This window comes from Geospiza fortis, unplaced genomic scaffold (assembly GCF_000277835.1).
Source record: "Geospiza fortis unplaced genomic scaffold, GeoFor_1.0 scaffold11, whole genome shotgun sequence".
NCBI lineage: Eukaryota > Metazoa > Chordata > Aves > Passeriformes > Thraupidae > Geospiza > Geospiza fortis.
The window spans coordinates 4,627,466-4,653,199 of record NW_005054304.1 but is presented as its reverse complement, the minus strand read 5'-3'; the positions used below and the strand labels follow the sequence as shown (position 1 = coordinate 4,653,199).

Below are 25,734 nucleotides of genomic sequence, written 5' to 3'. Positions count from 1 at the left end.
AGGCCAGCAACACAGGGGGTTGTGACTCCCAGTGAACTTGTGGGGTTCTGATACATCCAGCCTTTAATTAATGAGCAGGGCTTGCTGAAATAATTGCTTGAGGCATTTCAGAAACAGTGGGAGAAAGAGGGAACTCTGGTTTAAAAAAGCATTGCTCATATCTCAACATCTAGAGGAGAGCTGCTATTTTCCAGAGCCAAACAGGACACACAGAGCTTCACTTCTCAAGGCAACTGATCGGTTACAAGGAAGAAGGCTAAAGACACCGACAGCAGAGTAGACTTGATTATTAATGATGATGCATTTAATACCATATGCAATGGAGTTAGCAAGGTAAATCCTGGATGAAGGCTTTGTACCTTCTGAAATCTACCTTGCTAACACCCTGGAGAGAAGGCAGAGGCACACACTACTGCTGACATTGAGAATGCCCAACTCTCCCCCAACCTTTCATCCCTTCTTTCTTCCTGCCCTGGTTTTTCTGGCGGGCAGTGCCTGGGGACAGCAAAGACAAGAGATACCTCTGCTTGTGCCAATCTCTGCCCAAGGACAACGCCCACAGCCCTAACCCAGCTCTGCTCTCAGAAAAGCCCAGCCCAGAGCACCTTCAGAGGGGGCCAGATGAGCTGCAGTGCTGTGCTGGGGGATTAGACACCTGGCAGTGCTCTAAGCACACACACAGCCAGGGCTGCCCAACACACTACGCTGCCCTGATGGCCAGTGTGTTCTGCTGCAGGTTCATCTTCAGCTTAGAGGTAAAACCAGAGAATTTTCCTACCCCATTTCTCCTCTTCCTCCCTGCACAGCTCCTTTTTCAGTCTCATACTCACCTGGTCTTTCTTGCAGCACAGCTCAGTCTCAGCCTCCCCAGCAGCCCCTGCCCTCTTACACCTGACTGGGAAGATATTTTCACAGCAGGCTGTACCCACAGCTGCAGAAAAGCACCCTCAGTTTGCTATAACCACTGTTCAGCAACTTCTGCAGCCAAAATCGGAGCTAGGGGTGGGAATGACCTGCCCCAGAGGAGGCTGGAGAGCAGCATGAGCAAGCCCCAAGGCCTGCACGGATGGGACAACGTCAGGGACTGTGAGAGGAAGCACACAGAACCCCTGCAGTGCTGTTCTCCCACACAGCTGCTCTTGGCACATTTTCAAACAAAGGGGGAAACACCTAATCTTCAGAAGCAGGTGTTTAAAGGATGTTTCCAGATGAGGAGTAAAGGAGGCATCTGTACTGACTGAAAGGAAGCACCAGTGACCTTCACCACAAGGCTCTCAGTAGAGGTTTGTCACACAGCCTCAGATCAAGAGAAAGGAAAAAAAATTATTACATCCATCACTGTGCAGAACTCAAGCACCATGTCCCTCCCTTATGGCAAAGGCCATTTACCTGCTGGTAATACTGCTGGGCTGGAGCCTGGGGTGCCTGCATCCGTCCAGCCCCAGGGCCAGCTCTCCCTTTGGCCATGGGCTCTCTCTCTTGGGGCGCCTTGAGCTCCTGTCCCGCTGGGAGCTGCCCCTGGGCTCTGCAGAGCCTGTCCCGCAGCTGCACGATGTTGGGCTGCAAGCAGAAAAGGACAGGGAAGGGAGCTGAGGTGCACTGCCTGGCACCCAGGGCAGCACACCAAGAGGCTGAGCGGCCACTCACTGCTGAGCTCCCTCTGAGCCTGCTTTATCTCACTGGAATAAATCCTTTCTGCATGAGGCCATTGGAACTGCCTTACAACGGCCTGCCTCGTTCCCCAACCAGCTGTCTACAAATATCAGCTGACGGAAGATAGGAAGTCAGAAGAGAACAACCCAATGTTTATGGCACTTGCCATGCCTGGCTTGCAGGAGGGACACCCTTTGGCAGTCACTGGCTGCAGGCACAAGGGTGTGAAACCAAGAGGGAGCAGAAGTCTGTGCCGGCCGGCCAGCTCAGCAAGGCCAGTGCAGGGTGAGTGGAACAGTCCGACTGCCACATTCCAAGGTGCATGTCAAGCAGCTGAACCATGTCACTGTCATATTTTCTGGAAAAATCCCTTCATCCAGGATTCTTCTCCTGGGAAGCTGAGAAGCCTCAGAGAAAAGGAAAACAATTCTTATCTCATTTGCTTCTCCTGTGCTTTGCTGCTTTGGAATGCGGTTTGGAGATTGTTTATCCAACAGGTGGTTGTTCGATTGGTTTCATGTGAATTGTTTTAACTTAGTGACCAATCACAGTCAGGCTGTGTCAGGACTCTGGAAGGAGTCACAAGTTTTTCATTATTATCTTTTAGCCTTCTGGCCGTATCCTTTCTCTATTCTTTAGTATAGTTTAATATAGTATAATATAATATTAAAAAAATACTAAAAATAATATTAAAGTAATATTAAAAATTAAAATAAATTAAAACAAAAAATATAAAATAACATAAAAAATAAAACATAACACACCACAAAACACATAACACAACATAATATCATAAAATAATAAATTAGCCTTCTAAGAACATGGAGTCAGATTCACTCATTCCTCCTCTGTCTGGGCAACTAAGAAAATGCCACAGAGCTGCACCACGCAGAGACCTCTGATGAAGCACCCCTGTTGACAGACAGAGGGGGAACAAAGAGCCCCATACCTGGTTGGTGTTGGCAGGGAGGAAGGAGAGTGCTGCAGCCAGGCTTCCCTGAGCAGCCAGCAGGTTGGCATACTGGCTCATCTTCTCGGCCAAAAGGGCACCCATGGTGTTCGGGTCCACGGCCTGCGTGAGCTGCACGGCTTTGCGCAGGATCACCACCTTCTCTATCAAATCCTGAAAGATCAGGAGGGGCAAAACCCACCCACAAGTGAGAACAACAAAGTAAAGCAGGCCCTGGCTTAAGACTGTCCCTGGCAGAACCCCTCTCACCCAGTGGGGAGCCCAAGCCAAGCACAGGTTTCCCAAACAGCCACAGCTGCACCAAAGGCATGGCTGTTCCCGGAGGATGGAACAGCAACGACCCACCAAGCACCTTCTAACAGCAGAGCCAGAAGAGTTCCAAAGAACTGCTTTTATCAAACAGGATTTCAGGGCTCTGTCAGCACTGAGCTTCTCCACCAAGTGGATACTTTCATAAAATTATCTGAGCAAACAGACAACATCACACCTGCCACCACTACTGCACTGCATGTTCATTTACAGGGCTTCAGCAAGTCAGCTCTCGTCCATCTTCAAAGGATCTAAAAACTCCCCTGGAAGAGTTGTCCATAATTTTTTGGTTGTTACAGCAAAATGGTTTTCCTGATATTCACCAGAAACACTCTATATCCTGCCTTCCTTGCACATCCCCCAATACCAGAGCTGGTCCAGGTTGGTTTTCCTTCTAGTGTTAAATTATAGGAACATCTTCTGTTCTGTTTTATGTTTCTCTTACTGTATTTATACTAAAGGATACTACAAATATTCATTTCCCAAAATTAAAGCCCTTTTTAAAATCTTACAAGAGACTTAATGAGAGTGTACCACACAAAAGATTTCAAAGATACATTAATAATAAAGACTGTTTTCTAACCATTTGTTTTTCCCTACAAATCAGCACTTCAAAAAAGGCGAGTGAAAAAAAACCCCAAAACAACAGCTTCTATTGCCACTATCATAGTAAACAAGTCACCTAATTAGGACTGCAACAACATTTTCCAATTTTACAGCCTGAGAGACCAAAGCCATGCAATCAAAATGCAAATTCAAACTGAAGGTAACTCTGTAAATAAAGCCCTCAAAATCAAATTATTTTGATAATTCAGAGAGTTAATGACATGAAGCAAAACTCAGATACACATCGGTTCCTTCAATTAACTAAAGAGACTCACAGTATCATCAAGTAAGTACTTCCTAAAACTGGTTCTTCAAAGGCCTTAAACAATTGGAAGAAACTAACATTGTATTATAAAACAAATTATTCCATTACTGCTTCATTCCACCCATCAACCCTATTCCCTCAAAATATCTGCTATAACCAATGTATTTCGCTGCTGGAAACCAAGCTTTGTATGTGCAAACCCCTAGGGAAAACTCTCATGAGAACCTTCCTACAACTCAGGTTTAAATCTAATTCTACTGATTTCTTCTCCTGAACTTCCAAAAGTACAAATATTTTCTAACTGTGAAAGATGCAAGCACTGGAAGACCCTTCTTTACCAAAACATTAAGTACTACTATTATTTTACACAAGAAGTGTATTAGTACCACTGCCCAAAGAGCAAGGCAAGCACAGGGGCCACTGTACTTCCCAGCATGTTTTCCAGTATCATATTTGGGTTATTTTTCCAGAAAGGAAAGGCTTGCATCCTGATGTACATCACACAGCAAAGTTCTACACTAGATAATTTGATTTAAGAGCCAAATGATTGCAGTTTGTTGTTTCCAACACCTTTCTTAAAAGAATTACTAACCTGAAGGGACAAGGGGCTGTTTCCATCCTGAACTTTGGTCCAACAAGCAACAAGTTTATCCACGTTGCCAGCACAAATGTAACAGAGGCAAGCTTGTGTCTGCAGAATGCTGTCCCCCTCATTCTCCAGCCTGCTACCCAGGAGATCTAGACAAAATAAGAACAAAATGCTGGTAAATCACTCTAGGTATCCCTCCCCGCCACTGCTGAAGCTGGGGAAGCAACTTGCCAAGGAACTGTGAGCAAAGCCATGACACTGCTCTGGAATTATCCAGTCTGTGAAGAGTCCTTACCACAGAGGGCTGTAAACTCATCTGGCCTGGCATAAGTGAGCACAGCAGCCAAGGCCTCTCTCCAATTCTGCAGGTCACAAGACTGCACAATCTCTTTCCAGTTCTTTGTTACAACTGCAGTGATGAGCTAGAGCAGGAGAGACACCACAGTTAGCATCTTGTTAAGACTTCCTCTGTTTAATACACAGGATAATTTGGATCAGCTCCAGTGTACTCATCTCCACTATATCCAGGGTCATGACAGGTACTGCATTGTAGTTTAACAGCTGCATAAGAGCATATCTTACTTAAAAAGGGAAAAAAATCACAAAACAAGTTCAGAGAACATGCAGAAGCAGATTATTCTTGCTACAAAATGAACAAGAAAAGAATACACAAATCTCCACAAGCTGTTGCAAATGGTTTTCAGCACTACTGGTGCAGACAAAGATAAACTAACAAGTATTTAGCTATAAAGCCTTCTACACAATGCCCAGGGAGAGGTAAGAATTTTGTTTTTTAAACTGTTTCATTCAGCTTTAAGCTCTTGGTCTCAAGCTGACCAGTGAGGGGCAGTTGAAAAGGCTGCATAAAGAGCTGGCAGCAATATAAACCTGAACTGGCTGTAGTAACTCTACATAGGCCACCTCTGCAGAGCCCTCAGAATGGAATTCCAGTTTCTTCCTTCTAAAACTCGGCCTCCAGTTATTTTGCTTTGGACAAAAGACAGACTTGGCAGTGGTGTTGCTCTAGAGTGAACAAAGTCCTTCTCATGCCAAGACTTCAAGCTCAGAAACAGCTGAGCAAGCAGTATGTGTGCAGTTTGGGACCAGAAGAGAAAAAACACACCTGAACAACAAATGCAATTGCTGTTCCTAACTACAAGGTCCTAACTACAAGGTCAATGTTTGCCTGTCAGCATAGGCACAGATAACTGGTCAGCTCTTCATAAAAACACCTTTTCCCAAAGGATGAACTACAGTGAAGAAATTCCTCTGAAAGCTGCCACCCTTGCTAAACCAACTGTTTTTTTAAAGCCACTTCTGTTTCAACCTCCTGTCACTACTTTCTCATATTGGTAGTAAAAAAGAAAGATTTGCATAAGCAGCATCAGCAACCCCTAGCACTGCAGAAAAGCTGAAAATAACAGTAACCAGCTGGCCATAACATGCTGTCTCCTAGACAAAGGGTGATTAATTTACCCTGGGCATACTTTGCTCTCTCTTCTGTGCATGCAGTAAAACAAAGCATCAGCAAAATCTGTGAAGGCTGATCACAGGCAGAAATCAACATAATGCTGCTGGCCCTGAGCATGGGTCACGTGTGAAAAAAGTGACAGAACAGCAAACTGAAATGTGCCCTCCTTAAAGTATTTGTCTTTATTATTGACAGTCTATTAGTCTATATGCAACTCAGAGACACTGGAGATGGGATAAAGAATACTCTTGTGTACTGATATTCATGTGGTGTGCCTGCTGTCCCCTTATCAATTAAAAAAGAGTAACAAAAATCCTTCTGCTCCGAGATGTTACCCACTTGAACACTTATTAACATCTGCCAGAAATAAACCTATAAAATGGCAAGAAAACTTTATAAGGTGAAAAAGGGAGTTGCCAAAGGCGTGTGAGCACGTTACTTCTGACCTGAAACACATACCCTGGTAATTTTGCTGCGCATCTTGGCAAAGTACTTCTCCTGAGTCCGAGAGAGCAGCTCCTGCCCGCCGGCGATGGCCAGGATGATGGCGTCGGCCATGCGGTTGTCGTGCAGGCACAGATCCACTGCACTTTCAAAGTTCCCTGTCAGCAGAGCCTGTGTGATCAGCCCATCCACATCTGCAACAACACAGGGGGGCACTTCCAAATGCTGCCACAAAAGCCAGAGTGATGTGCAGCAGCAGGTGAGCTGTCCAACTGTACAACACTGGCACAGCCCACTCCCAGCTAGGTACTCACAGCCCCAAACACACATGGGCACAGCCACGCCACAGGGGCACGCACAGTCAAAGATTACTTACCTCGTGACAGACCAAGCTCCTAGAGGTCTAAATGGCCCCTGAAACAACTACCTGAATAGTGCCATAAAAAGCCAAACCAAGACAGGGGTCAGTGGCTTCTGTGTTACTCAAGATCCCCTGGGAGGCTCTGTAGAAACAGCACTTCATGCCTGACCAAGCGTATCTTCTTTTATCACTCAGAGCAGCTGCATGTCAGCAATGGGGTACACAAGTGCTGTACAACTTCCTTCCTTCCTTAAAAAAGCTGTATTTTCAAGTGCTTTGAGACTGCATGAGAATGCAGTTAGAGGCAAGTAATCACAATCCTTCACAATCTGTGCAGAATTTGCCTTCTCACTGGAACACCAGTATCAATAGCAGTACTTACAAACTCAACAGCAGTACATATAATAAAATCAATATCAAGGTTTTGTTGTACCTCCACTAACAGAAATGTTAAATGTTGTCTTTGCAGGTCCCAAATCTTCGGTTTCTTTTTTACGGTCCTTCAGCGTCTAAGAGAAAGGAAAAGCATAATTTCTGAGATTATGTAAACACTTAGAAAATTCAAACATTTTAAAACCACATGGCTCTTGCACTGTAATTTAGAATTTCAGACTACCAGTCAGCTCAGAGACCATTAACTTAAAAGGGAAGGTTATCCTTGTGCGCCAGCTTGGGCAGAGGTAAAGCTACTTTTCTTCACAGTAGCCGGGATGGGGCTGTGTGATTTGTCCTGGAAACAGTGTTGATAATATAGAGATGTATTATCTGTGCAGCACTTGCACAGCACCAAGGCCTTGTCTACTTCTACTGCACCTCTGGTGAGAAGGTGCAGAGTGCATGGAAAGTTGGAATGAAACACAACCAGGACAGCTGACCCCAAACTGACCCAAGGAATATTCCCAGGCCATTTAACATCATGGCCAGGACAATAACATGTAACATCATGCTCAGCACAACATAAAGCTGGAGGAAGAAGAAAGAGGGGGATGTTTGTAGGGATGGCATTCCTCTTCCCAAGTCACTGTTACGTGGTGATGAAGCTCAGCTTTCTTAGGGATGAAAATGGATGCTCATGGGAAGCAGTTAATTAATTCCTTGTTTTTCTTTGCTTTACCAATTCAAGTTCCTTTATCTCACAAGCACCAGCAGCCAGACACCTGGATCCTGAGTACCAAGTTACATCTGTAGCCATATACACACAGCCCCCTCCAAGCAAAGCTACAGCTACAATGAGAAACTCAGAATCCTTTTCTTTCCTTCTCTTTCAGCCTTAACCCCTACCAAGAACAGTCTACCATTAATAAATACCACTTTCAATTTCTCATCCTTGAAACCTTCTGCATTAGACATACACCCCAGTTTAATTAAGCAAATTACACATGAACACAACCTTAATTTTCACACAAAAGTCCAGTGCAGCACCCAGGACAGGAATGCTCAGTAGACAGAAGCTGCTTTTTCTATAAAACTCCCCCAGAATTAAGACAGAGACCACTTTGTGTTAGTACCTGGATTTTGGGATTTCAAACATTTTAATAATAAAAAATAGCATCAAAAGAGAAGTCTCTCTTCACCATCCACTTTCACAGCACAGGCTAAGCAGAGTGCAGAACCTGACCCACAAACCACCTCCTCTGTCACAAGCCATTGCTCCAGCACACTAAGGGAGTTCAGGAACATCCTGCTTGTTCAGCTAAACTGAAGGACACAGCAGACCAAAGACATTCATTTAGAGGGGGAAGCAAGTCTGAAAAAAGCTTTATGTTTGGCTTGTGAAAAGGACATAGCATCTGGAAAATGCTTTTGTTGTCAGATAACACTGGATGTGTGTTTGGTATTGGTTGAGAGCATGTTGTGACTACCACAGGAATAATGTGCCCATCCAGTTACTGCATGTATGTGACAGCATGTCCTGATGCATCACCAGTGGCTTCAGGCCAGGCTCACAAATATTTAGGTAGGCTAAGGTCATGCTTGGCTGTGAATTCTCTCCTAGAATAGACATTTGTAAGGAGATATCCAATATCTTCATGGCTGCATACAGCAAAGCCCTTACACTGTCAGACATACACATCTGCCACTACAGAGCCTAAAGAACTAACAAGCAATCAAGCACGTCACCCAAGGAGAGCATCCTGATTTTGGTGTCTTTAACAGGCTGTTTGTTATGTGTGCACCAGCCCAAGGTGCATGAGCCTTAAACCACTGTCCCCACCTCCACAGACAGCTGCAGAAGGCACCAAGCACAGGAAGCACAGCTACCAGCCCAAATTCTAACCCAAAAGGGAGACTGAGGGAATGGGGAAGAATGAAGTTGGCCTGTTCACACAGCAATACACTATTTTCAGTGCTAGTGACACCTCACAAGGCAGAGGCTTGGTCCTTAGTGCTAATTAGAGACCTGTCCTCACATGTAAAACACAGGGTGGAAAACAATCCTGTTTAAATGGTGTGAGATCCCAAATGCTGACATGGTTGAGCACAAACTGCCTGCAGTAAACCTGGCAGAACATACTGCCTGAAGCAGATGAAACAAAATCCCAGCAAGAGTCCAGTTTTACCATTATAAATAATTTTTTGTATTTCTGTATATCGTCAGCAGCAGGAAAAGCCAAGAAAAGGAAATGCTGTTAAAAGGAACAAAGTAAATACAGGGGAGGTCAGAAGGGTTAGTCTAGAGGGCAACAGATACCTCTCCCAAGAACTGCTCCTCTGTAGTCTGGCCTTCATCCCCCTCATTTGGCACAGATCCATCAGATTCTGCAGGAGCCTTCAGCAGAGAGAAGATGCCATAAACATCCACCAGCAAAAGAGACAGAAATACTTTGCATTGCAGAGTACAGTCACCTTTCCACCAACCAAGTTAGAACCAGACTGAAAATCACAGCAATGTATTGGCAATATGTGCTTGAGCCCCACAAACAGGGTAGAGGCCCCGTTTCCTTGCTCTCTGTCATTCATTACACAGTACCTTGTGCTGTTTTCATCTCAGCTGCTTCAAAACATGCAACAAAAGCTTTCTTCCCCCTGAGGCAGCTACAGATGACTCTGAACTGTCTACGGCACAAAAGCACAGCAGAGTCCTGCTGTAGACTCAGGCCACTGCAATTACAGAGTGGGCAGTGCCTGAACTGTAGTCACCACTCTTGCAGGAAAAGCTATAGGACCACACACTCAGTCCTGCTTTCTTTAAAGCTACTCTTGAAATCAGGTGCCAATGAGACCCCATATTAAAACTTGTGACTGAGAGCCCTTCACTGGAAAAGGAGGGGAACATCTGAGTGGAGAAGATGTGGTTGTTTTTTTTTAAATAACACCTTCATCCTATTGAACACAGGAAGTTGCCACATGCTGGATTATTTGTGACTTACTTTGGAACAGCTATCAAGTGGAAAGAAAAATGATTCTTACTTTACAAATTACTATGGCATTATAAAAGTAACCACAGAGTTACATACATGTGTTTGCTTACCTCTCCCAAGGCACCATCTGCAAGACCTTCTTTATTCAGAGCAGACGTGATCTAGAAAACAAAGATTTAAGTAAGAACCCTTTTAAAGAGGCACCAAATTCTCAGATTGCAAAACTGGCACATGCAGCTACTATGTTGCTTGCACAACAGTTAACATGAAATTAAACACTTTAACATAAAACTGAAGCCATTTCCTCTTCCAGCCTGGAGATGGATTTACTGCTAAGATACCTGCATCCCAAGCTCTGATGGAAACAACAGCTGCCATACACCTTTAAACCTTTGTCAGCTCAAGGGTCTCAAACCTCACTGGAGTGCTGGAAACCACAGGAATAAAATCAGTATCAGAACAAGAAGGACAAAATCCTCTGTCTTGCTCTGGTCAGGGAAAATAAAGCAGTGACAATCCTTGTGGAATGGAGAGCCTGTCAGGAAGCTGTGGGTTCCTGACATCAGGCACTTGGCTGTGGACTAGGATTCTCCAAGGTAAAAAAAAGAGTTAAAATGCCCAGCTTCTACTGCTTTGCAAAGCAAACCATAACTCCAGATTCAATTAGAGCTCTCAAAACCAGCAATTTTATGTATAGAGTTTCTATATTATTTCAGCATCAGGGACCCTGGGTTTCACATTGCTCCTAAAATTATCTACTATTTTTTGTATTGTAGGCTTTATTTTACCCTTGTGGGCTGGTTTGTGTAGAGAGCTGAGCTCAAATTGCTGGAGACAGTTTTCTCTTTCTTTTTTAATCACTAGTTTACAATAAAAATGAGAAATCCAGGACTTGGCTTGCATGAGAATCACAGGTTTTAAGAATATAACCCACCCTTCCCACGTTCTTCACAGCTTATTACAAGAAGCTGAAATCTGTGATCTCTGTTTTTACTTTCCTAATGCTACCAAATAATAGGAAAACCAAGTTGGGATTTAGTGAGGTTTCCATCTCGGTATCACAAAGTTTCAGATGAGCTGTATTATGCTGCTTCTTCACACTGAAAAAAACATGGAGTCAACTTCTATGTGGAATGTTTTCAGAAAACAGCTACATAAAACCAAGACCTTGTAGCTCCTTCAATCTGTTCCCTAAATACTGAAATAATGGGATAGGCCCAGCATTCCAGGCTACCCAGCTGTGTCCATTTTCCCAGCGTCTCTTCATGCACAGGGCATATAAACCCAGAGCAAAAGCAAGCAGTGGGCTTTAATCTCATGAGGCCACTCTGCAGAACCACTACTGAATTTCAACTGGATTTTCTAATTGAGAGATGCTTTTCAAAAACAGGATTACCCTTGCTGCGCTTGCCTCTGCACAAATATTTAAAAGCTGAGGACAAACTGTTATCAAAACCATGATTTTTTTTCCATAATCATATTAATTTTGCCCTGAAGGACATTTAATTTGTGAGCACAATGACACTTTAATGGAGACAATCTTTGAAAATAAAACATTAGTTTGATATAATAAAAATTAGTCAAATGTTAAAATCCACTGAAACAGAACTGAAGGAATACTAGATAGTTCCTGGGCAGACAACTGAAAACAACAGAGCCAAAAGGCACAGCAGGTAACTCCCTGTAACACTGAGTAAAAATCTTCCAGCTGGGAAGAAAGGTCTATAATGATGTGCAAATTGCTTCCTGGTAACCCAAACTTTGCTTTTCCAAATGTAACCACGTTTGACCTTTGGACTTGTTTTTTTTTCCTTTCCTTTCAAAAATGAAGGATGTCTCCCACAAACAAAAAAGACTACCCCAGATTTTCCTAGTTAATGAGAACTGCTTACATGTTCTTCCAGAAAGCCTAAAAGCATTCCACCATGCTCGAGTAGAAGGGTGTCACATAGCAAAGTTACATGAATAGCCTGAATCAATAAATATCAAAGCTTCTTGATGGGTGAGAATTTCACATCAACAATGGACAGCCAGATGCAGACACACCTCTGAAGTCTGCTGCCTACTCTGGCCTTTCCACTGAACGTCCATATTGCAAGAAGACACAACTAATGAGAAAACTCAACAGAGCAAACTGTTTTCTGTAAGAATTCTGAAATTCAATTCTGAAATTCAAAAGTTATTTATCTCACATATTGCACATTTACCTTCTTCTTCAGATCATCCTTCCTGTATCCTAAGAGCTCGAGGTATCTAACACGTGAATCTTCTTCGAAGTTCACCTTTAAAAAGTTAAAAACTATATTGCAATTCACAATTTTCCATTTTCTCCCTCAATGACACAAATGACCCAGGGAGATTTAGTGACTGAGTAGACTGGATGTAATAAAGAGAAATGCAAAAACCTTCAGCAACTTGGGCACCTGAGCAGGTGGGCACGGCTTCCATCTGGTTACTGCAGGTGAACAATGTGTTTATCTGTTTCACTTGGAAACCTCTAAATGCTTAGAGTGAGCAGTGAAAGCCCATCTAAAGCTATCCCAAAGCTTTAATCCTTCTCACAAACCCTGTACAAATATGTGCTGATGGGGAATGTCCAAAACCATGGGATATACCCTCACCCACACCTTTGCTTTGCCATGACTCCCCACAAACCCCCCTGGTCCTGAGGACCCTCCCTCCTCTGGTGGGTCTCCTGCAGTGCCATGGCTTATGGGCACTATTCCCACAGCCTGCAGCTTTTGGTTTCCAGCACCTCTTCTTCCCAGCCAAATGTGCAGAAGGAACCACCTCTTGGCTGTCCCACTCCCTGGGGAGCTCCTGCAGGGCTGTCAGTCTGTTACCTTTAAGAAGGCCCACACGTTCCTTTCAAAGTCAGCCAGGGCCATGTCCATTTTCTTCTGGCAGTAGCTGACAAAGCCCTGGGACTGCACAGCCTCCTGCAGCTGGTTTGAGCGGGCCAGGAACTCCTTCTCTGTGACAACCTGGCTCACGTAGACGTGGGGATGCTGCTGCTGCTGCTCCATGCCTGGCTGCTGAGGAGGCTTGGAATTCTCAAACGTCACCAGCTTGCCTCCAAACTGGAATTGAAGCACACATACAGTATGTGAAAATAAAGTATACAGCAGGGGAGCCTGTATCAAAATGTGTTTTATATAACATATATATGATTATTGTCCAATAACTGAAGACTCCTGACATCTATTCATTTATTTGTTCTCCCCCCCCATTCCAAACTTCTATGCCTGTAAGGAGCTTGTTGGATAAGCAGGTTCACATTTAATAAGATTTATAAGCACAGCCATTCCTGTGCCTGTTTTTTTCTCAGACAAAAGACAGACCAGAAACTGAGAGCTAGAGCTGTGGGTCTATGCAGTGCCCAGCAACAGTGGAGTATCTAATGATATTGCAATGCAGTTGCCAAAGAAACCTTTACTTAACATCATTAAGTAAATGCTCAAGCATGATGTCTGCCCTGTTCTTGCCAGGCTGTTTAGCAGTGGAAACTCTACTGAGAGATAGGCAATAAGTTGTGACAACATTTGAAGAGGTAAAATTAACACAAGAAAATAATTAGGAGGGGCTTATGATATTATTTCATGCTATAGCTCAAAGTTAATTTACACAGGCCAATCCAGTAAAACCTGCATTAGAAAAAAGCAAAAGCCTAGCCAGGGAAAGACTGACACCTGGCTCCAAGGAGACCAGGACAAATAAGGGACTAAACATAAAATGACACATCAGTCAGTGGCTAGGCAACATCACTTCTCTTTGACAGGAGAAAATTGCGCATCAGATCATGAATAAACAGACAAATGATGCTGAAAATTGAGTAGTACTGCAGCAGAGAAATCAAATTCAAATGGACAGGCTAAAATCTCCAGAAGTTCCCAAATAAATGGCCTGTGGGTTTTGAAAATAAGCCAAAAGTGGAGCCAAGGAGCAAAAAAGCTGAGCTTGCCATGCCCTCAGCTGGCTCCTCTGCAAACCAACCAGCCATGGAGGAATGTACCCTTGTGCTGCTACAGCAACTCCTGTTACCTTGATCAGAGCAAACATGAGTGTTCTCCACCATACTGACTCACATGAGTGCAGTTTGAAGCTATGGAGTCTCAGATACTCGCCCAGTTTGGTCTCATTCTCCCCAATGCATATTTATTTACTCTAAAGCAAGCACTGCACAGAAACAAAAGCAAAGCCCTAATGCCAAGACACAAACAAATGTCTCTCAGCAATGTTTCTTGTTCCAAGCATTTTGGTCAGGCTTTTGCTGTCCCCAGTGCCCTGTCTGGAAGCCACCCTGAGCATCTCCCATTATAATAACAAAGAGGAAGATCTCCTAGGGTGGAGCACCACACTGAACTCGCCCCTTGTAAGGAGTTTAGCAGGTGCCAGCACTATGACCCTACCTGCCAGGCCAGCCCTGCCCATCCCTGTCTCCTATAGTATTCATCATGACCCCTGTGGCAGGGAGAAATGATGAGGACTCCACTGATATCAGAAGACTAATTAACTACTTTATTATACTATATCATTTTATACTGTATTACACTACATCTAAACTGAATCTGCCAAGCACCCAACGGCTCACAACTGCACAGCATCTCGTGACTGCCAGCTGACAGTCCTGACACACGTGCTTGGCCCTGACAGGTCAAGGAAACAAAACACCGTCACCCTGGGTAAACAATCTCCATATGGCATTCCACTTTGGCACAACACAGGAGCAGCAAATCAGATAAGAAGTGTTTTGATCGTTCTTTTCTCTGCTTCTCTCAGGTTCAGAGAATGTGAATCCCACAGTCCTTACCGAGAAGGACGCTCCCATGGGTCGCCGGATCCACTTGGGTGGTTTCTTCAGAGGCATCACCACACTCTGTGGGGCAGTCTGCTGGGGGAGCTGCAGGGGAGGCAGGGGCTGGCCCGTGCCAAAGGGATCAAGGTTCCCAAAAGACGAGGAGAGCTTTGATAACACAAGGGGGAAAAACCAAAGTGACATAACTCTAATAAACTAAATATCTAGTTGTGCTGAAGCACTCCTGCAAGCAGGGCTGCAGGTAGCCACTGAAGACTTCCTATATTTTGTTCCCCCCCTTCCCACTTTCTGTCCCTATTCTGAACAATTTTCAGCACCTGGTCAACTTGTTTCTGCCTGAGGCCATCGGCGCTGCCGCCCATGATGGAGTAGACGCTGATGCGGCCGTCGAAGGAGGCTGCAGACAGCACAGCAGGGTTCCTTGGGCACCACTGGATATCAAAGCACCACTGCGTGTTCGTGGGCAGCTCGTACAGCACCTGGGGAGCAAAACCAAGCCCACAAATCAGAGCTTCCATGGAGCACCCCGCCTGACAGCAACAACCTTCCCGTGTGCCCCAAGGCCGCTCTGCTCTCCCTGCTCCCCAGAGGCCTCCCCATCACCATACACTGACAGTGGGCAAACCCTGCTGATCCCCAGACAGCAGAACATCACACACCACTGCTTCATCTCCTTCTCCTCCCATTACATCTTCTGTTGAATCCTCACAGGTCAAATGATGCAGGTGGGGTGTGTCTGTGCTGTCCCACTGTGAGCTGCTGACATTCACACCAGCTTGTTCAGAGCCAATTTAGGTATCCTCACACACTGAGAGGAGGAATGTTTTCACAGGAAAACTGAAAAGGGTAAAATCCTGGGCAGACAGCCTTTTGTGCCCTGGAACAGACAAGCTCCCTTTACAGTAGACATTTAACCATAAACCAGGAGAAACTCAAAGAACAAAATGCTACCTGTCAGCAAAATGCTGTCTCCCATAGAACTAATTTTTAGTTTTAAAAACTTAGTAACAGCACAGGATCCAGCTCAGATAACTCATCTAACACTGCACAGCTTTTGCACTTTTGGGCCAATGTCTGAATTTTAGAAACACTTCCCATTCCACAATTATTGCCCACTGGAGGCAAGGAGCCCTCCAGCATGTCTGAAGCCTTTTTTCCTGGTCTAGGGACAAAGACTGTCTGAAAAACAGATCTGCATTCTCTTTGAACGGTATTCCCAGGCCCAAAAGGGAGGGGTGGGAACACATTTGAGTGGCTCTCACTGATCTGCTACAACTATGGCAACCTACAAATACCCTCCTGGCTGGATAAAATTCTTAGAGAAGGAAAAAGGCAGTTGCAACAATGATCCAGTCACACTGGACCCAAAACAAAAGAGTAGGAAGCATATACTTAGTTTAAGTGGAGCCATTTCCATCTTGTATAATGAACAGAAACATCACTACTCAGTAAGAGAGAAGCTGCAAGGACAAATGTGTAATATTGACAATACCAGGAAGGAATCCTGCACCACCACAACAAGCTCAGAAGACACATATAGCAAATAGGATAGGAGGCAACATCCCACAGAAGCATCATTCCTAGGAATGCAAGCACAGGAACATGTGCTTTGCATGTGCCACCTCTGAACAGACATTTTTGCGTTCTTTAAAGTGGTATGCATACAATACCTCTCCTGTGTTAGGGTTGGAGCAGAGAATTTTAGCATCCTTCCCACAGCTAAGTAGCAGCTCTGGATCTGCCATACTCCAAGCAATGGCCAATATACCCCTGCATGAAAAGCCACAACAAAAAGAAAGATTAATGTTAATGCAAATGGTGATAAACAAAGCATATTTAGAAGTTCAGCAGCCCACATCAAAATGCCCTCTCCACCCCTTCCTCTTACAGGAGGAGGAATTTTTCAATGTTATCAGCCCTTGTTTTGCTGAAATAGATGTTTTCTGTTTTCTGCATGAAAAGGTATAAAGATGCAGCCATTGTATCTGAAAATTAAATGCAACAGTCACATGGGAGAACCCGGGCATTGGTAACAGTACGGTTTGTTTGCCTGCAGTGTCACCAATACCCAGTGTGCAAACACACAGGTAAGGTCAGTGACTAGGAAGATTTGCAGCTTTTTATTAGCGAGACATTCAAGACAGCAGAATCCACTGGCAGCAGTTTTGGTAGAAGCCACAACACTGTTCTCCCTTTTTAAATCAAGCACTGGATTTGAGCAATAAGGAAAGTTTCACCAGCAATGGAGGAGGGACAAGAATTTAACAAAATCATCCACTATACACCAAATTAACGCATTTAGGGGACTGAGGGGCACAGAAACTGTGCAAACCCACACAAGGATGTGCCTGGATGCACCTTTAGTATGTTATTCAGCCAAAATCAACTACTACTAACTCTTTTTCCCTTAGCTTCCTCTTCTTAAAATACTTAGAAATACTTAAAGAAACAGCTTCGCTGTTTCAGCAGCCTGGTGAGTTTATTTATTTAATTAATATTTAATTCATTTTATTTATTTCATTTTAGGGCCAGTTTCCTTCAGAGTACCAAGCTCCAAAACCACAAGACTTTCATGGCACAGGGCTGGCTGGTCAGCAAGCCAGCATACAGCACTGGCTGCTGCTGAAATTGCCAGCACCAAGGGAGCCTTCCTCCCTCGGGAACAGCAGGAAGTAAGGTGTATAAACCAGGACAGTCACCAACAGTGAGCACACCATGGAGCACACCCTGCTATGTAAGACTCATACCTCGTGTGACTTTCTAGAACACGAAGTGGTGAGGAGGCAAATCTCAGGTCCCACATCTGAATAACAGGCAGCCTGTCATCCTCCGAGGCCAAAACCATCTGAGTGGCAACTTCAGGGTGCCATGCCAAGCCTGAGCAGTGCATCTGAGGGGAGACATGGGGCCAGAGCATCACATAGCTGAGCAGCACTAAAGGAAGAAGAAAACTAACCCAAATATGTCTGTGTACATGGTAAAACACCACTGCAAGGGAATTTGCAGCTGTGTTTCCAGGCATTATTTGTGGCTGCATTCAGACTGGGAAATTCTCCTTATTCCTGGGAATGAGGAGACTTGCACTTAGTTTTCCCAAGGTCCTTTCAGAGAGATTACACTGCGCTGACTTTTTCACAGTCCTAGGTTTTAATGTGAGAAAACACTTAAGCTCACCATATAAACCTTTTCCTCTATTATTTTTATTGCTATTTTAATAAAAGCCATCATTAGGCAGAGGTTATTGTCATGAGAACATTGTATCACAGGACTACCATCACATGATGAAGACAGCCTACTGTGCTGCTGTTATGTCAGACAACAAACACAGAAAACACTGAAAGTTAAACAGTTTACCAAAATAATAATACAGTGAAGAAAGAGCTACTTCCCAGCACTCACTTCTAAGGTTCATTTTTAACTCTTGCTGTATCTTTGGAGTTTGTTACAGCGATATTCTATTTAAAACAATACAAAATTATACAAATATGTCACTCTCCACAAGTTGAACTCTTTTTTGCACTTACAGTGCCTAAAGGGGTGGCATGGTGGTTATAACTATAGGAGGCAGTGCCCCTGTAACCTGCTCAATGCCACACTTCCCTGTGGCAAAATCAATAAAATCTTTCTGTGGTAGCAACAAACAGATCAGCAAGTACTTTCTCAAAATTCAATCATCACTCTGATAGGACACCTGAGTGCCTTGCCTTGCTTCAGTCTGCATCTGGCTATTTTAATTGATAATGCTGACAACCCCTCTTGCATAAATATACTCCCAAGAGCAAACTGGGCCAGGCACCAGTATCTCTGTCTACTCTATTTGCCAGGCACCCCCAATGAAGGCAGGAATGATGAATCTGACTCCATGTTCTCAGAAGGCTAATTTATTACTTTATTATACTATATTATATTAAAGAATACTACACTAAACTAAAGAATACAGAAAATATATGAATTATTGAATGAATAAATATATTGAATAAACATATTGACTACATTACTGAATGCTAAAAAGCCAATAATGAAAACTCATTACTCTTTCCAGAGTCCCAACACAGCTTGGCCCCAGTTGGCCAAAGAGTCCAAACAACTCACACCAGAATCCAATGAAACAATCACCTGTGGGAAAACAATCTCCAAACACATTCCACATGTGAGCACAACACAGGAGAAGCAAATGAGATAAGAATTGTTTTCCTTTTCTCAGAGGCCTCTCAGCTTCCCAGGAGAGAAATCCTGGGTGAAGGGATTTTTTCAGAGAATGTGAATGCCACATCTCTCACATAAAAAGAGGTGCCATGACCCATCCCTGCAGCTCTGTGCAAGCACCCAGCAGCTGCAGGAGAGAACTAGGAGAGAACTAACTAGGAGAGAACTCACCCTGTTGTTGTGGTCGCTGACTTTGATGATGGGCTCGTTCTTCCTGAGGTCCCAGACGGTGGCCCTGCCGCTGGGGCTGGCGGATGCCAGGATGTGCTGCACTTGCCTGTTCCATGCAATGCAGCTGATGTCCTCCAGAGGCTGCGGCACACACACAACAGCCTGTCACAACCCCGCAGGCTCAAACCCTGCTCTTTTCAGCACTTGCTAAGTGGGAAATCTGCAAGGAGAGTGCCCCATGTACTGCGTGTGCTCTGGTTCCTTCCTACACGTGCTGTAGTGTACAACACCTGAAAACACTGATGTTTAGAATTTCTCTGTTTAGTTATTTTCTGCCTTACAGTACTACACATTAGTTATCAAAACAAGACTAAGCAAAACTATCTTCAAGAACAGAAAATTACTCCATGAAAGTATATCCAGACATAGGAACTGCTCTTTTGTCTTGGACTATTAGGTTTTTATTTAGCAAAAAAAAAAAAACAAACCAAAAAACATTTGCTTGGAGAAATTCCATGGTTTTCTTTTCATTCCCTCCAATTCTTACTTTTAGACCAAAAATTGAAAGCAGTATTAACCCAGCTCTTGTTGGCCTATTATTTCTATTTGTCATTATGCATATGGACTAAAAGATATCCCAGCCTAAAAAAATCACTATTGGACATAAAAAGTCTTTCACAGGAATCTCTAAAGTGAACATCCTCTCAAATGTCTACATGTTAATAAATTACTTGAACTAAACCAAGTAATCAAATCCCACAGAGCTTAAACTAAAAATCTTTAAATTGAAGATTACTTCTCATCCCATTTGCACACTTTTTGGTATCCAAATTATCATGCAGTAATAAACCCATTTTCCAGTAACCACGAACTTCTGTGGAATTTTGTAACAGCAACAGAAGTGTACTTGCATCGCAACAACTTCCTCCTATTCTTCCATTTCCTTCACAAGGCAAAAAGTACAAAAGACTATTGTTTTTCCCCACAGATCATCTTTAAGAGACACAGGCTAAATACTGGACCTTGAGCATAGCAATTAAACCACTCCCTGAAACCCACCAAGGTAACTGCAAAACCTACTGCCTCATCATCTGCCTTCTCAGTAGCTGCGTTTTATCTTTCTCCTATTTTTCTCTGTGTACCTTCACCATCTTCAGATTTGTGCATGCAGTGTACCTTCACCATCTTCAGATTTGTGCATGCAGTGAAACATGCAGAGGAAGACTAAAAGACAAGTAATGGTTATGGTATTTGAAAAGGAGTGCAGCCTGAGAGACTCTGCTTGCTGCTTGATAAAATGCAACATTTCCCAAAGATTAAGGGGACACTACAGTTTTCCCTGGCCAAATAAAATTTCTTAACAAAAAATTGCCACAGGAAGACACAGCTGGCTTGTGCAGCAAGCCAAAAATGCAGGTCTGTTGTGGATAAAGAACACAGCACATCCAGGGTTGCTGCAGGGGAAGCTGAGCACACCACTCACTGCATGGATCCGTGCACACTTGCACTTACAGGCACAGCCAGGACACTGCTCCCCAGGGGCTACAAAAGCAGCAGCATCCAGTCACCTTTGTATGCAGCTACTCCCCAAGACTGACTTCAAGAGGCTTCCCCTTCACCATGCTCCTGAAACTGCTTTAAAACTGCAAATTTCAATCAGCTGTCACCTAACTGCCATGCATCTTTCTCACGAGTCTGCTCTGGAGAATTTAATAAACACAAATCTGGTACCTGTGTCTTCACTCCTGGTGTCATTGGTGTAGCAAAGTTGTTCAAGTCCCAGATATAGATTTCAGACTCATTAGCACCAGAGGCCACCAGATTAGTCTGTAGGAAATATTAATAGACATTAAGAGTATTTCAGCATCAGCTTTCCCAGTCTTAGCTGCTGGGAGGCATCAGACCTGCAGGACTATGCAAATTTCCCCTATCTGCTCAGGATACAGGAAAAGATAAGGGAAAAGAGTGACAGGGCAGAGGAGGGAGCAGTGCTGCAGTTATGGCCACCACAGAGCTTTGCTCTGGACAGTGGCATTCCTGCCCTGCCCAGTGAGTGCAGCCATCCAAAGCACTCCTGCACCTGGGATGCAAAAGTCCAGGCAGGGCAACATAAGCCAAGGTCACTAAGTGCCCTTTGGTCACATTTTGTGGCTGATAACATGCAAGTCCTGAGATCACAACAGGCAGAAAGGGACAGGAAGCAATTCAGAGAGGACACAATGAACACAGTGCACCCTTGCTGGAGGCAAGTGTGCAGGGACAGAAGTGTTATTTAGGAAACCAATCCAACTGAATTCCCACACATAAGGTGGCAACAAGGAAAAACCAACACACTGCGTCTAGAAGGAAGTAAATGCTCATTGGTGGTGTGGGAAGGATTGTTGGTTTTGAGAGCCCTTCTGCTCAAGAGGCCCCATGGTTGTGTTTCCTTGCTGTCTCCTCTTAGGAAGGGGGCCTTGAAGGTGGATCCTACCCAATCCCCACAGGAAAGACCTGAAAACTGATCTCACCAGAAACATGAATGAGAGCACATAATTCCTTCCTGTGTGACTGGCACAATGCACAGAAGATAAGACAAGAGACTGACTAAGAACACCCTGAAGAGCACCTCTGCTTCACATATAAGCAGAGCTAAACAGATCAACTAAATCGACATGGTAAACTGATGAGGGGAAAGAACAAACGAAAGAACTTTCATTCCCCATATGAAATGCCAGTAATGGAACAGGTTTTTCCTACTAAATACAAGCAGGCACTCAAACACCAAATATCGTTCATGCTTTTCAGGGGAGGGGAAGCAGCAGAAACATCTGAGGTTATGAGTTAAGATAGGTCACTCCTCTATTGATGGTATGTTAAGAGAAACGGCACAAAAACCAACCTGGAACATGTTGACATCAAGTGCTCTCACTGGTCCCGTGTGCTTGTCCTTCTGGGCTATTATTACCTCAGCCTCTCCATCTATGATTTTGGCTGAGTCATACAAGATGACGTTGCCATTTTCACCCCCAGCAATCAGGACTCCAGACACTCTGTCCCCTGAGGTCATGCTGTGAGGGCCCCAGATCAGCTTGTGGTACCTGCAAGACACAGAGGGCCCACAGTCTCAGAACCATCCACCACCAGCTCCCTGTAGGTTGATACATCCCATTTTTGCTCACCCCAGCTAAAGTGAGAGAAAAGGACTGCCTGCTTTTCTCCCTAAGGATGAATCTCAGCACAACCCTTTCCATCAGGAAGGCATGCCCCAATTCTGCTCATTAACAAGAGGCACAACCAATGACCCACAAACTGACAACATCTCCAATCTCCTGGCTGCAAAATCAGGTAAGTGCTCTCAACCACAACAGCAGGCATCAAAGTAAGACCTGTCAGCCCATCCAGCCACAGCCTGAGAAAAGCCTCTGCTATCTGCAAGCAGCTTCATACAGAAGAAACAGGTGAAACTAGAAAAATTCCATATGCTTTTCCATATCTGTGCTTTTGGATGTGCAAGTGTTTTGTCTGCCATGCCAGGGACTCAGCAAGTTTAGCCAACATCACAGACACATCTCTTGGACCACAGCCTATTTTCAGGCTAACTGAAGAGGAATCAAACATACTTCCAGAAATTAAGAACACTATTGTGTCCATCTGTCCATACCCAAATTCCCCTCAACTCAATTAACTTCCTGCATAAGCAAAAGAGCATTCCTGCTGTTTAACCATGCAAAGAATCAGTATGTTCTACATAAAATGACACAGCCACTTATCAGCTCAAATGCAAGCAGAAAGCAAACCCACACTGACTGGAAGGTGGCAACAAAATACCTCAGCATTCACTGTAATATTGCTCATCTACTTGTTACCTCCAGGCAATCTTCAAGTAACTTCTTTAAATCACAGCAACTTCAGCATGGTAAGATAGAGACTGCAGAAAGCTACCCAAAGAGCATATGCTGGGTGAGAAATAGCCTAACAGCCAAGTGTTCAGGCTCCCAGTGCTGATTACAGCAGGGGTTCACCAAAGAACGATGCTACAAATGGAAACTGATCTGTGATATCACACAGACCTATTCCTGCTATGACTTTTAAGCTTCTGCACCTAATTATGCAAGTTTACAAGAAATGAAGTAACTGACAGGGCTGTCCAGGCATCACCAGCAAGACTGAACAGGACTTCAAACAGCCCAAAATGAAGGCAGGAAACAATGAGGAACAAAACCCAAAAATTAACAATGCAATTACTTCCCTTTTGCCCTTTACTCTTTCCAAGATAAAGCATGGTTCTATAAAAGCAGTGCAAAACTTTGCTTGGAGGGCAATTAAGGATCTATCTTTTGTGGGTCTAATCACCTGGACATGATTTGCTGAAAACCAAAATACAGCCTGACGTATACATTGCTATCTAATCTTTAATTAGAAACAAACAAGCAACCCTCAACCTCATTATAAAGGCATTCTCTGGGGCAAAGTCAAATTCTTGTGTTGCTGGTCAAGGGAGGTACTTTGCAAGGAGCACTGCATCCTGGCTATAAGGAGTGCTTCTAGAAATTCAGAAAGCAAATGGCAAGCCTTGAAGAATCTCAGTCACAGTTAAAACAAGGTAGAACAACAAAACTCAAGAGCAGGCATCCAACAGTGCCTCCTGCTCTGAGCAGGTCAGTAGAACATACTGACATCAGCTCTGCCAGAGAGCTGCTATGAGTGCTGCTGAGATGGAAACTGGACACTCTGATGCTAACAATACTTGTCTGGATAAGCACACAGTAAGGCACTAATGGCTAAGTGGAGCTGTGCAGACAGGAATTTGGTTTCCCAGCTGTAGGAACACACACAACACAACCCAAGTTAGTCATGTTACAGGAGTCCCCCTGAAATGCTTAAACACAAATAGGATGGTGCAATATGAAAAGTTGCCACCATATTTTCACAATTTCACATTTTCTTACATTTTCTTGTGAATCCCAGAGGATTCCTGAGATAAAGGGTTCACACATATATTCAGAAATTTTCTGCTTATGTCACAGCATGAGCTGCCCTCTTAGAGTCCAAGCTTGCTGCCCCACAATATCAATGGCACACACTTCCCCTCATCTTTCAGTGCTGCACATCTTTCCTCAACAAGAGCAGCCAAACCACATGAAGTGACATTTCTATGCATATCACACATAACAGTTCCACACACTGTACTTTTCTCTTACAACACTGCCTACCTGTGCGAGGAGGAGAATGTGGCACAGCTCTTCATATCCAGGGAAGGGTCTGCTAAGTCCAACTCAAATATTTCTAGAGAAGCACTTGTACTGAAGGTTGCATCCAGCTGCTGAGCTGAGGTACCTGTGAAGAAGCAAGCCTGACAGTGAGAAAGCCATGATACACACAGCAGTAACTGCAAATGCAGCAGAAGTAGTGGAACAAAAACATCATCCTTTTAAAAAGGATCCTGAGATGGGGTCAGGCTTCTGTTTCTGTTACTTAGATGTTGGTCCACACAACTCTCCTCTCCATGGCTCTTTGTTTGGGTGTTACTTAATGACTACCAGCAGGAAAAGCTTTAGGCAAGTACCTCTCCCTGATGATGTACAGAACATGATTAAAGTTACAAAGGAGCCACAAGTGACTAGTGCTTAGGATTGGTGTCACCTTTCCCTGGCAGAAAGAGGAGGATGCTCACTGTCACTTGCAGAATGCAAAGCATGCTTTTATCAGCACAATGCAAGAACTCCACCAAAAACCCCACAACATATACCCCACTCCAGCCCCCAGGACACAGAGTAACTCCTACAGCTTTCAATAGTGGTGCACCCCTTTATTCATGGTGTACAGCCACCGCACACAGCCCCAGGTCTGCCAGCACGTGCTTCCCAAAAACTCACCTGTGGCCAGGTAAATAGGGTGCTGCTGGGCAGGGCTCCATGCCTGCATGGCAGTACGGTCTACTTCCTTCAGCTTCATTGTGCTGGAAAGTAAGACCAAGAGAGGTGATGCTTACATGGTGCATGGTGAGGCTGCACTGTCACGGGTTCAGGAGCCGCATTAGGGCTCGGCAGAGGGACCATATTCCCAAAGATATCCCTCAGACAGACACCCAGGCCACCCTCTCCAGAGGACACCCGGGGGGAGGGGAGGAACAACTCTCCACTAGCAGAATAACACTGACACGTAGAGGAAACTGACGGCTGCGGAACATAACACAGGAAAACGTGGGCAAAGCTTCAGCAGCTGTGCAAACCCTGTTCCCACAGCACTGAGCCATCGGGCACCCTACAGCAGCTCTCTGCCCTAACCCACGAAAGAGACCCAGCCTCGGGAGGACCCTGCCCGGACCGTGCAGCCCAACACCCTCAGCGACTCCTTCTGGGTCCCGTTCCAGCCCCGATGGCTCCCCGGCCCCGGGTGCGCCCCGCCCGGCCGGCGGGACCGCCACCTTCGCCTCGTTTCCAACAGGAACCCGAGGAGAACAGCTGCAGACCAGAGGATTTCGCCGTGCCTGCCCCCACCTCGGCGTCCCCGGCGCTCACCGTCCCCG

General features: G+C 44.6%; 1 protein-coding gene across 11 annotated transcripts in view; it reads right to left on the bottom strand.

Annotated features, from left to right (window-relative positions):
* Window positions 1–25,734, bottom strand: part of SEC31A (SEC31 homolog A, COPII coat complex component) — a 40,388-nt gene extending 14,654 nt beyond the window's left edge. For 8 of the 11 annotated variants that reach the window (XM_031066394.1, XM_031066393.1, XM_031066396.1 and 5 more), the window contains exons 1-20: window positions 25,706–25,734; window positions 25,082–25,164; window positions 24,419–24,542; window positions 22,105–22,303; window positions 20,955–21,050; window positions 19,224–19,364; window positions 17,594–17,736; window positions 16,517–16,616; window positions 15,164–15,325; window positions 14,841–14,993; window positions 12,874–13,110; window positions 12,238–12,312; window positions 10,141–10,191; window positions 9,361–9,438; window positions 7,102–7,177; window positions 6,323–6,501; window positions 4,688–4,814; window positions 4,396–4,541; window positions 2,603–2,776; window positions 1,390–1,560 (exon numbers count right to left, since the gene is read on the bottom strand). In XM_031066394.1, coding sequence (XP_030922254.1) covers window positions 1,390–1,560; window positions 2,603–2,776; window positions 4,396–4,541; window positions 4,688–4,814; window positions 6,323–6,501; window positions 7,102–7,177; window positions 9,361–9,438; window positions 10,141–10,191; window positions 12,238–12,312; window positions 12,874–13,110; window positions 14,841–14,993; window positions 15,164–15,325; window positions 16,517–16,616; window positions 17,594–17,736; window positions 19,224–19,364; window positions 20,955–21,050; window positions 22,105–22,303; window positions 24,419–24,542; window positions 25,082–25,160 — 2,511 coding nt within the window. In that variant the 5' untranslated portion in view covers window positions 25,161–25,164; window positions 25,706–25,734. Of the gene's footprint in view, window positions 1–1,389; window positions 1,561–2,602; window positions 2,777–4,395; window positions 4,542–4,687; window positions 4,815–6,322; window positions 6,502–7,101; window positions 7,178–9,360; window positions 9,439–10,140; window positions 10,192–12,237; window positions 12,313–12,873; window positions 13,111–14,840; window positions 14,994–15,163; window positions 15,326–16,516; window positions 16,617–17,593; window positions 17,737–19,223; window positions 19,365–20,954; window positions 21,051–22,104; window positions 22,304–24,418; window positions 24,543–25,081; window positions 25,165–25,632; window positions 25,685–25,705 lie in introns of those variants that run through there. The other 3 variants (XM_031066392.1, XM_031066397.1, XM_031066391.1) reach the window with 2 other exon arrangements.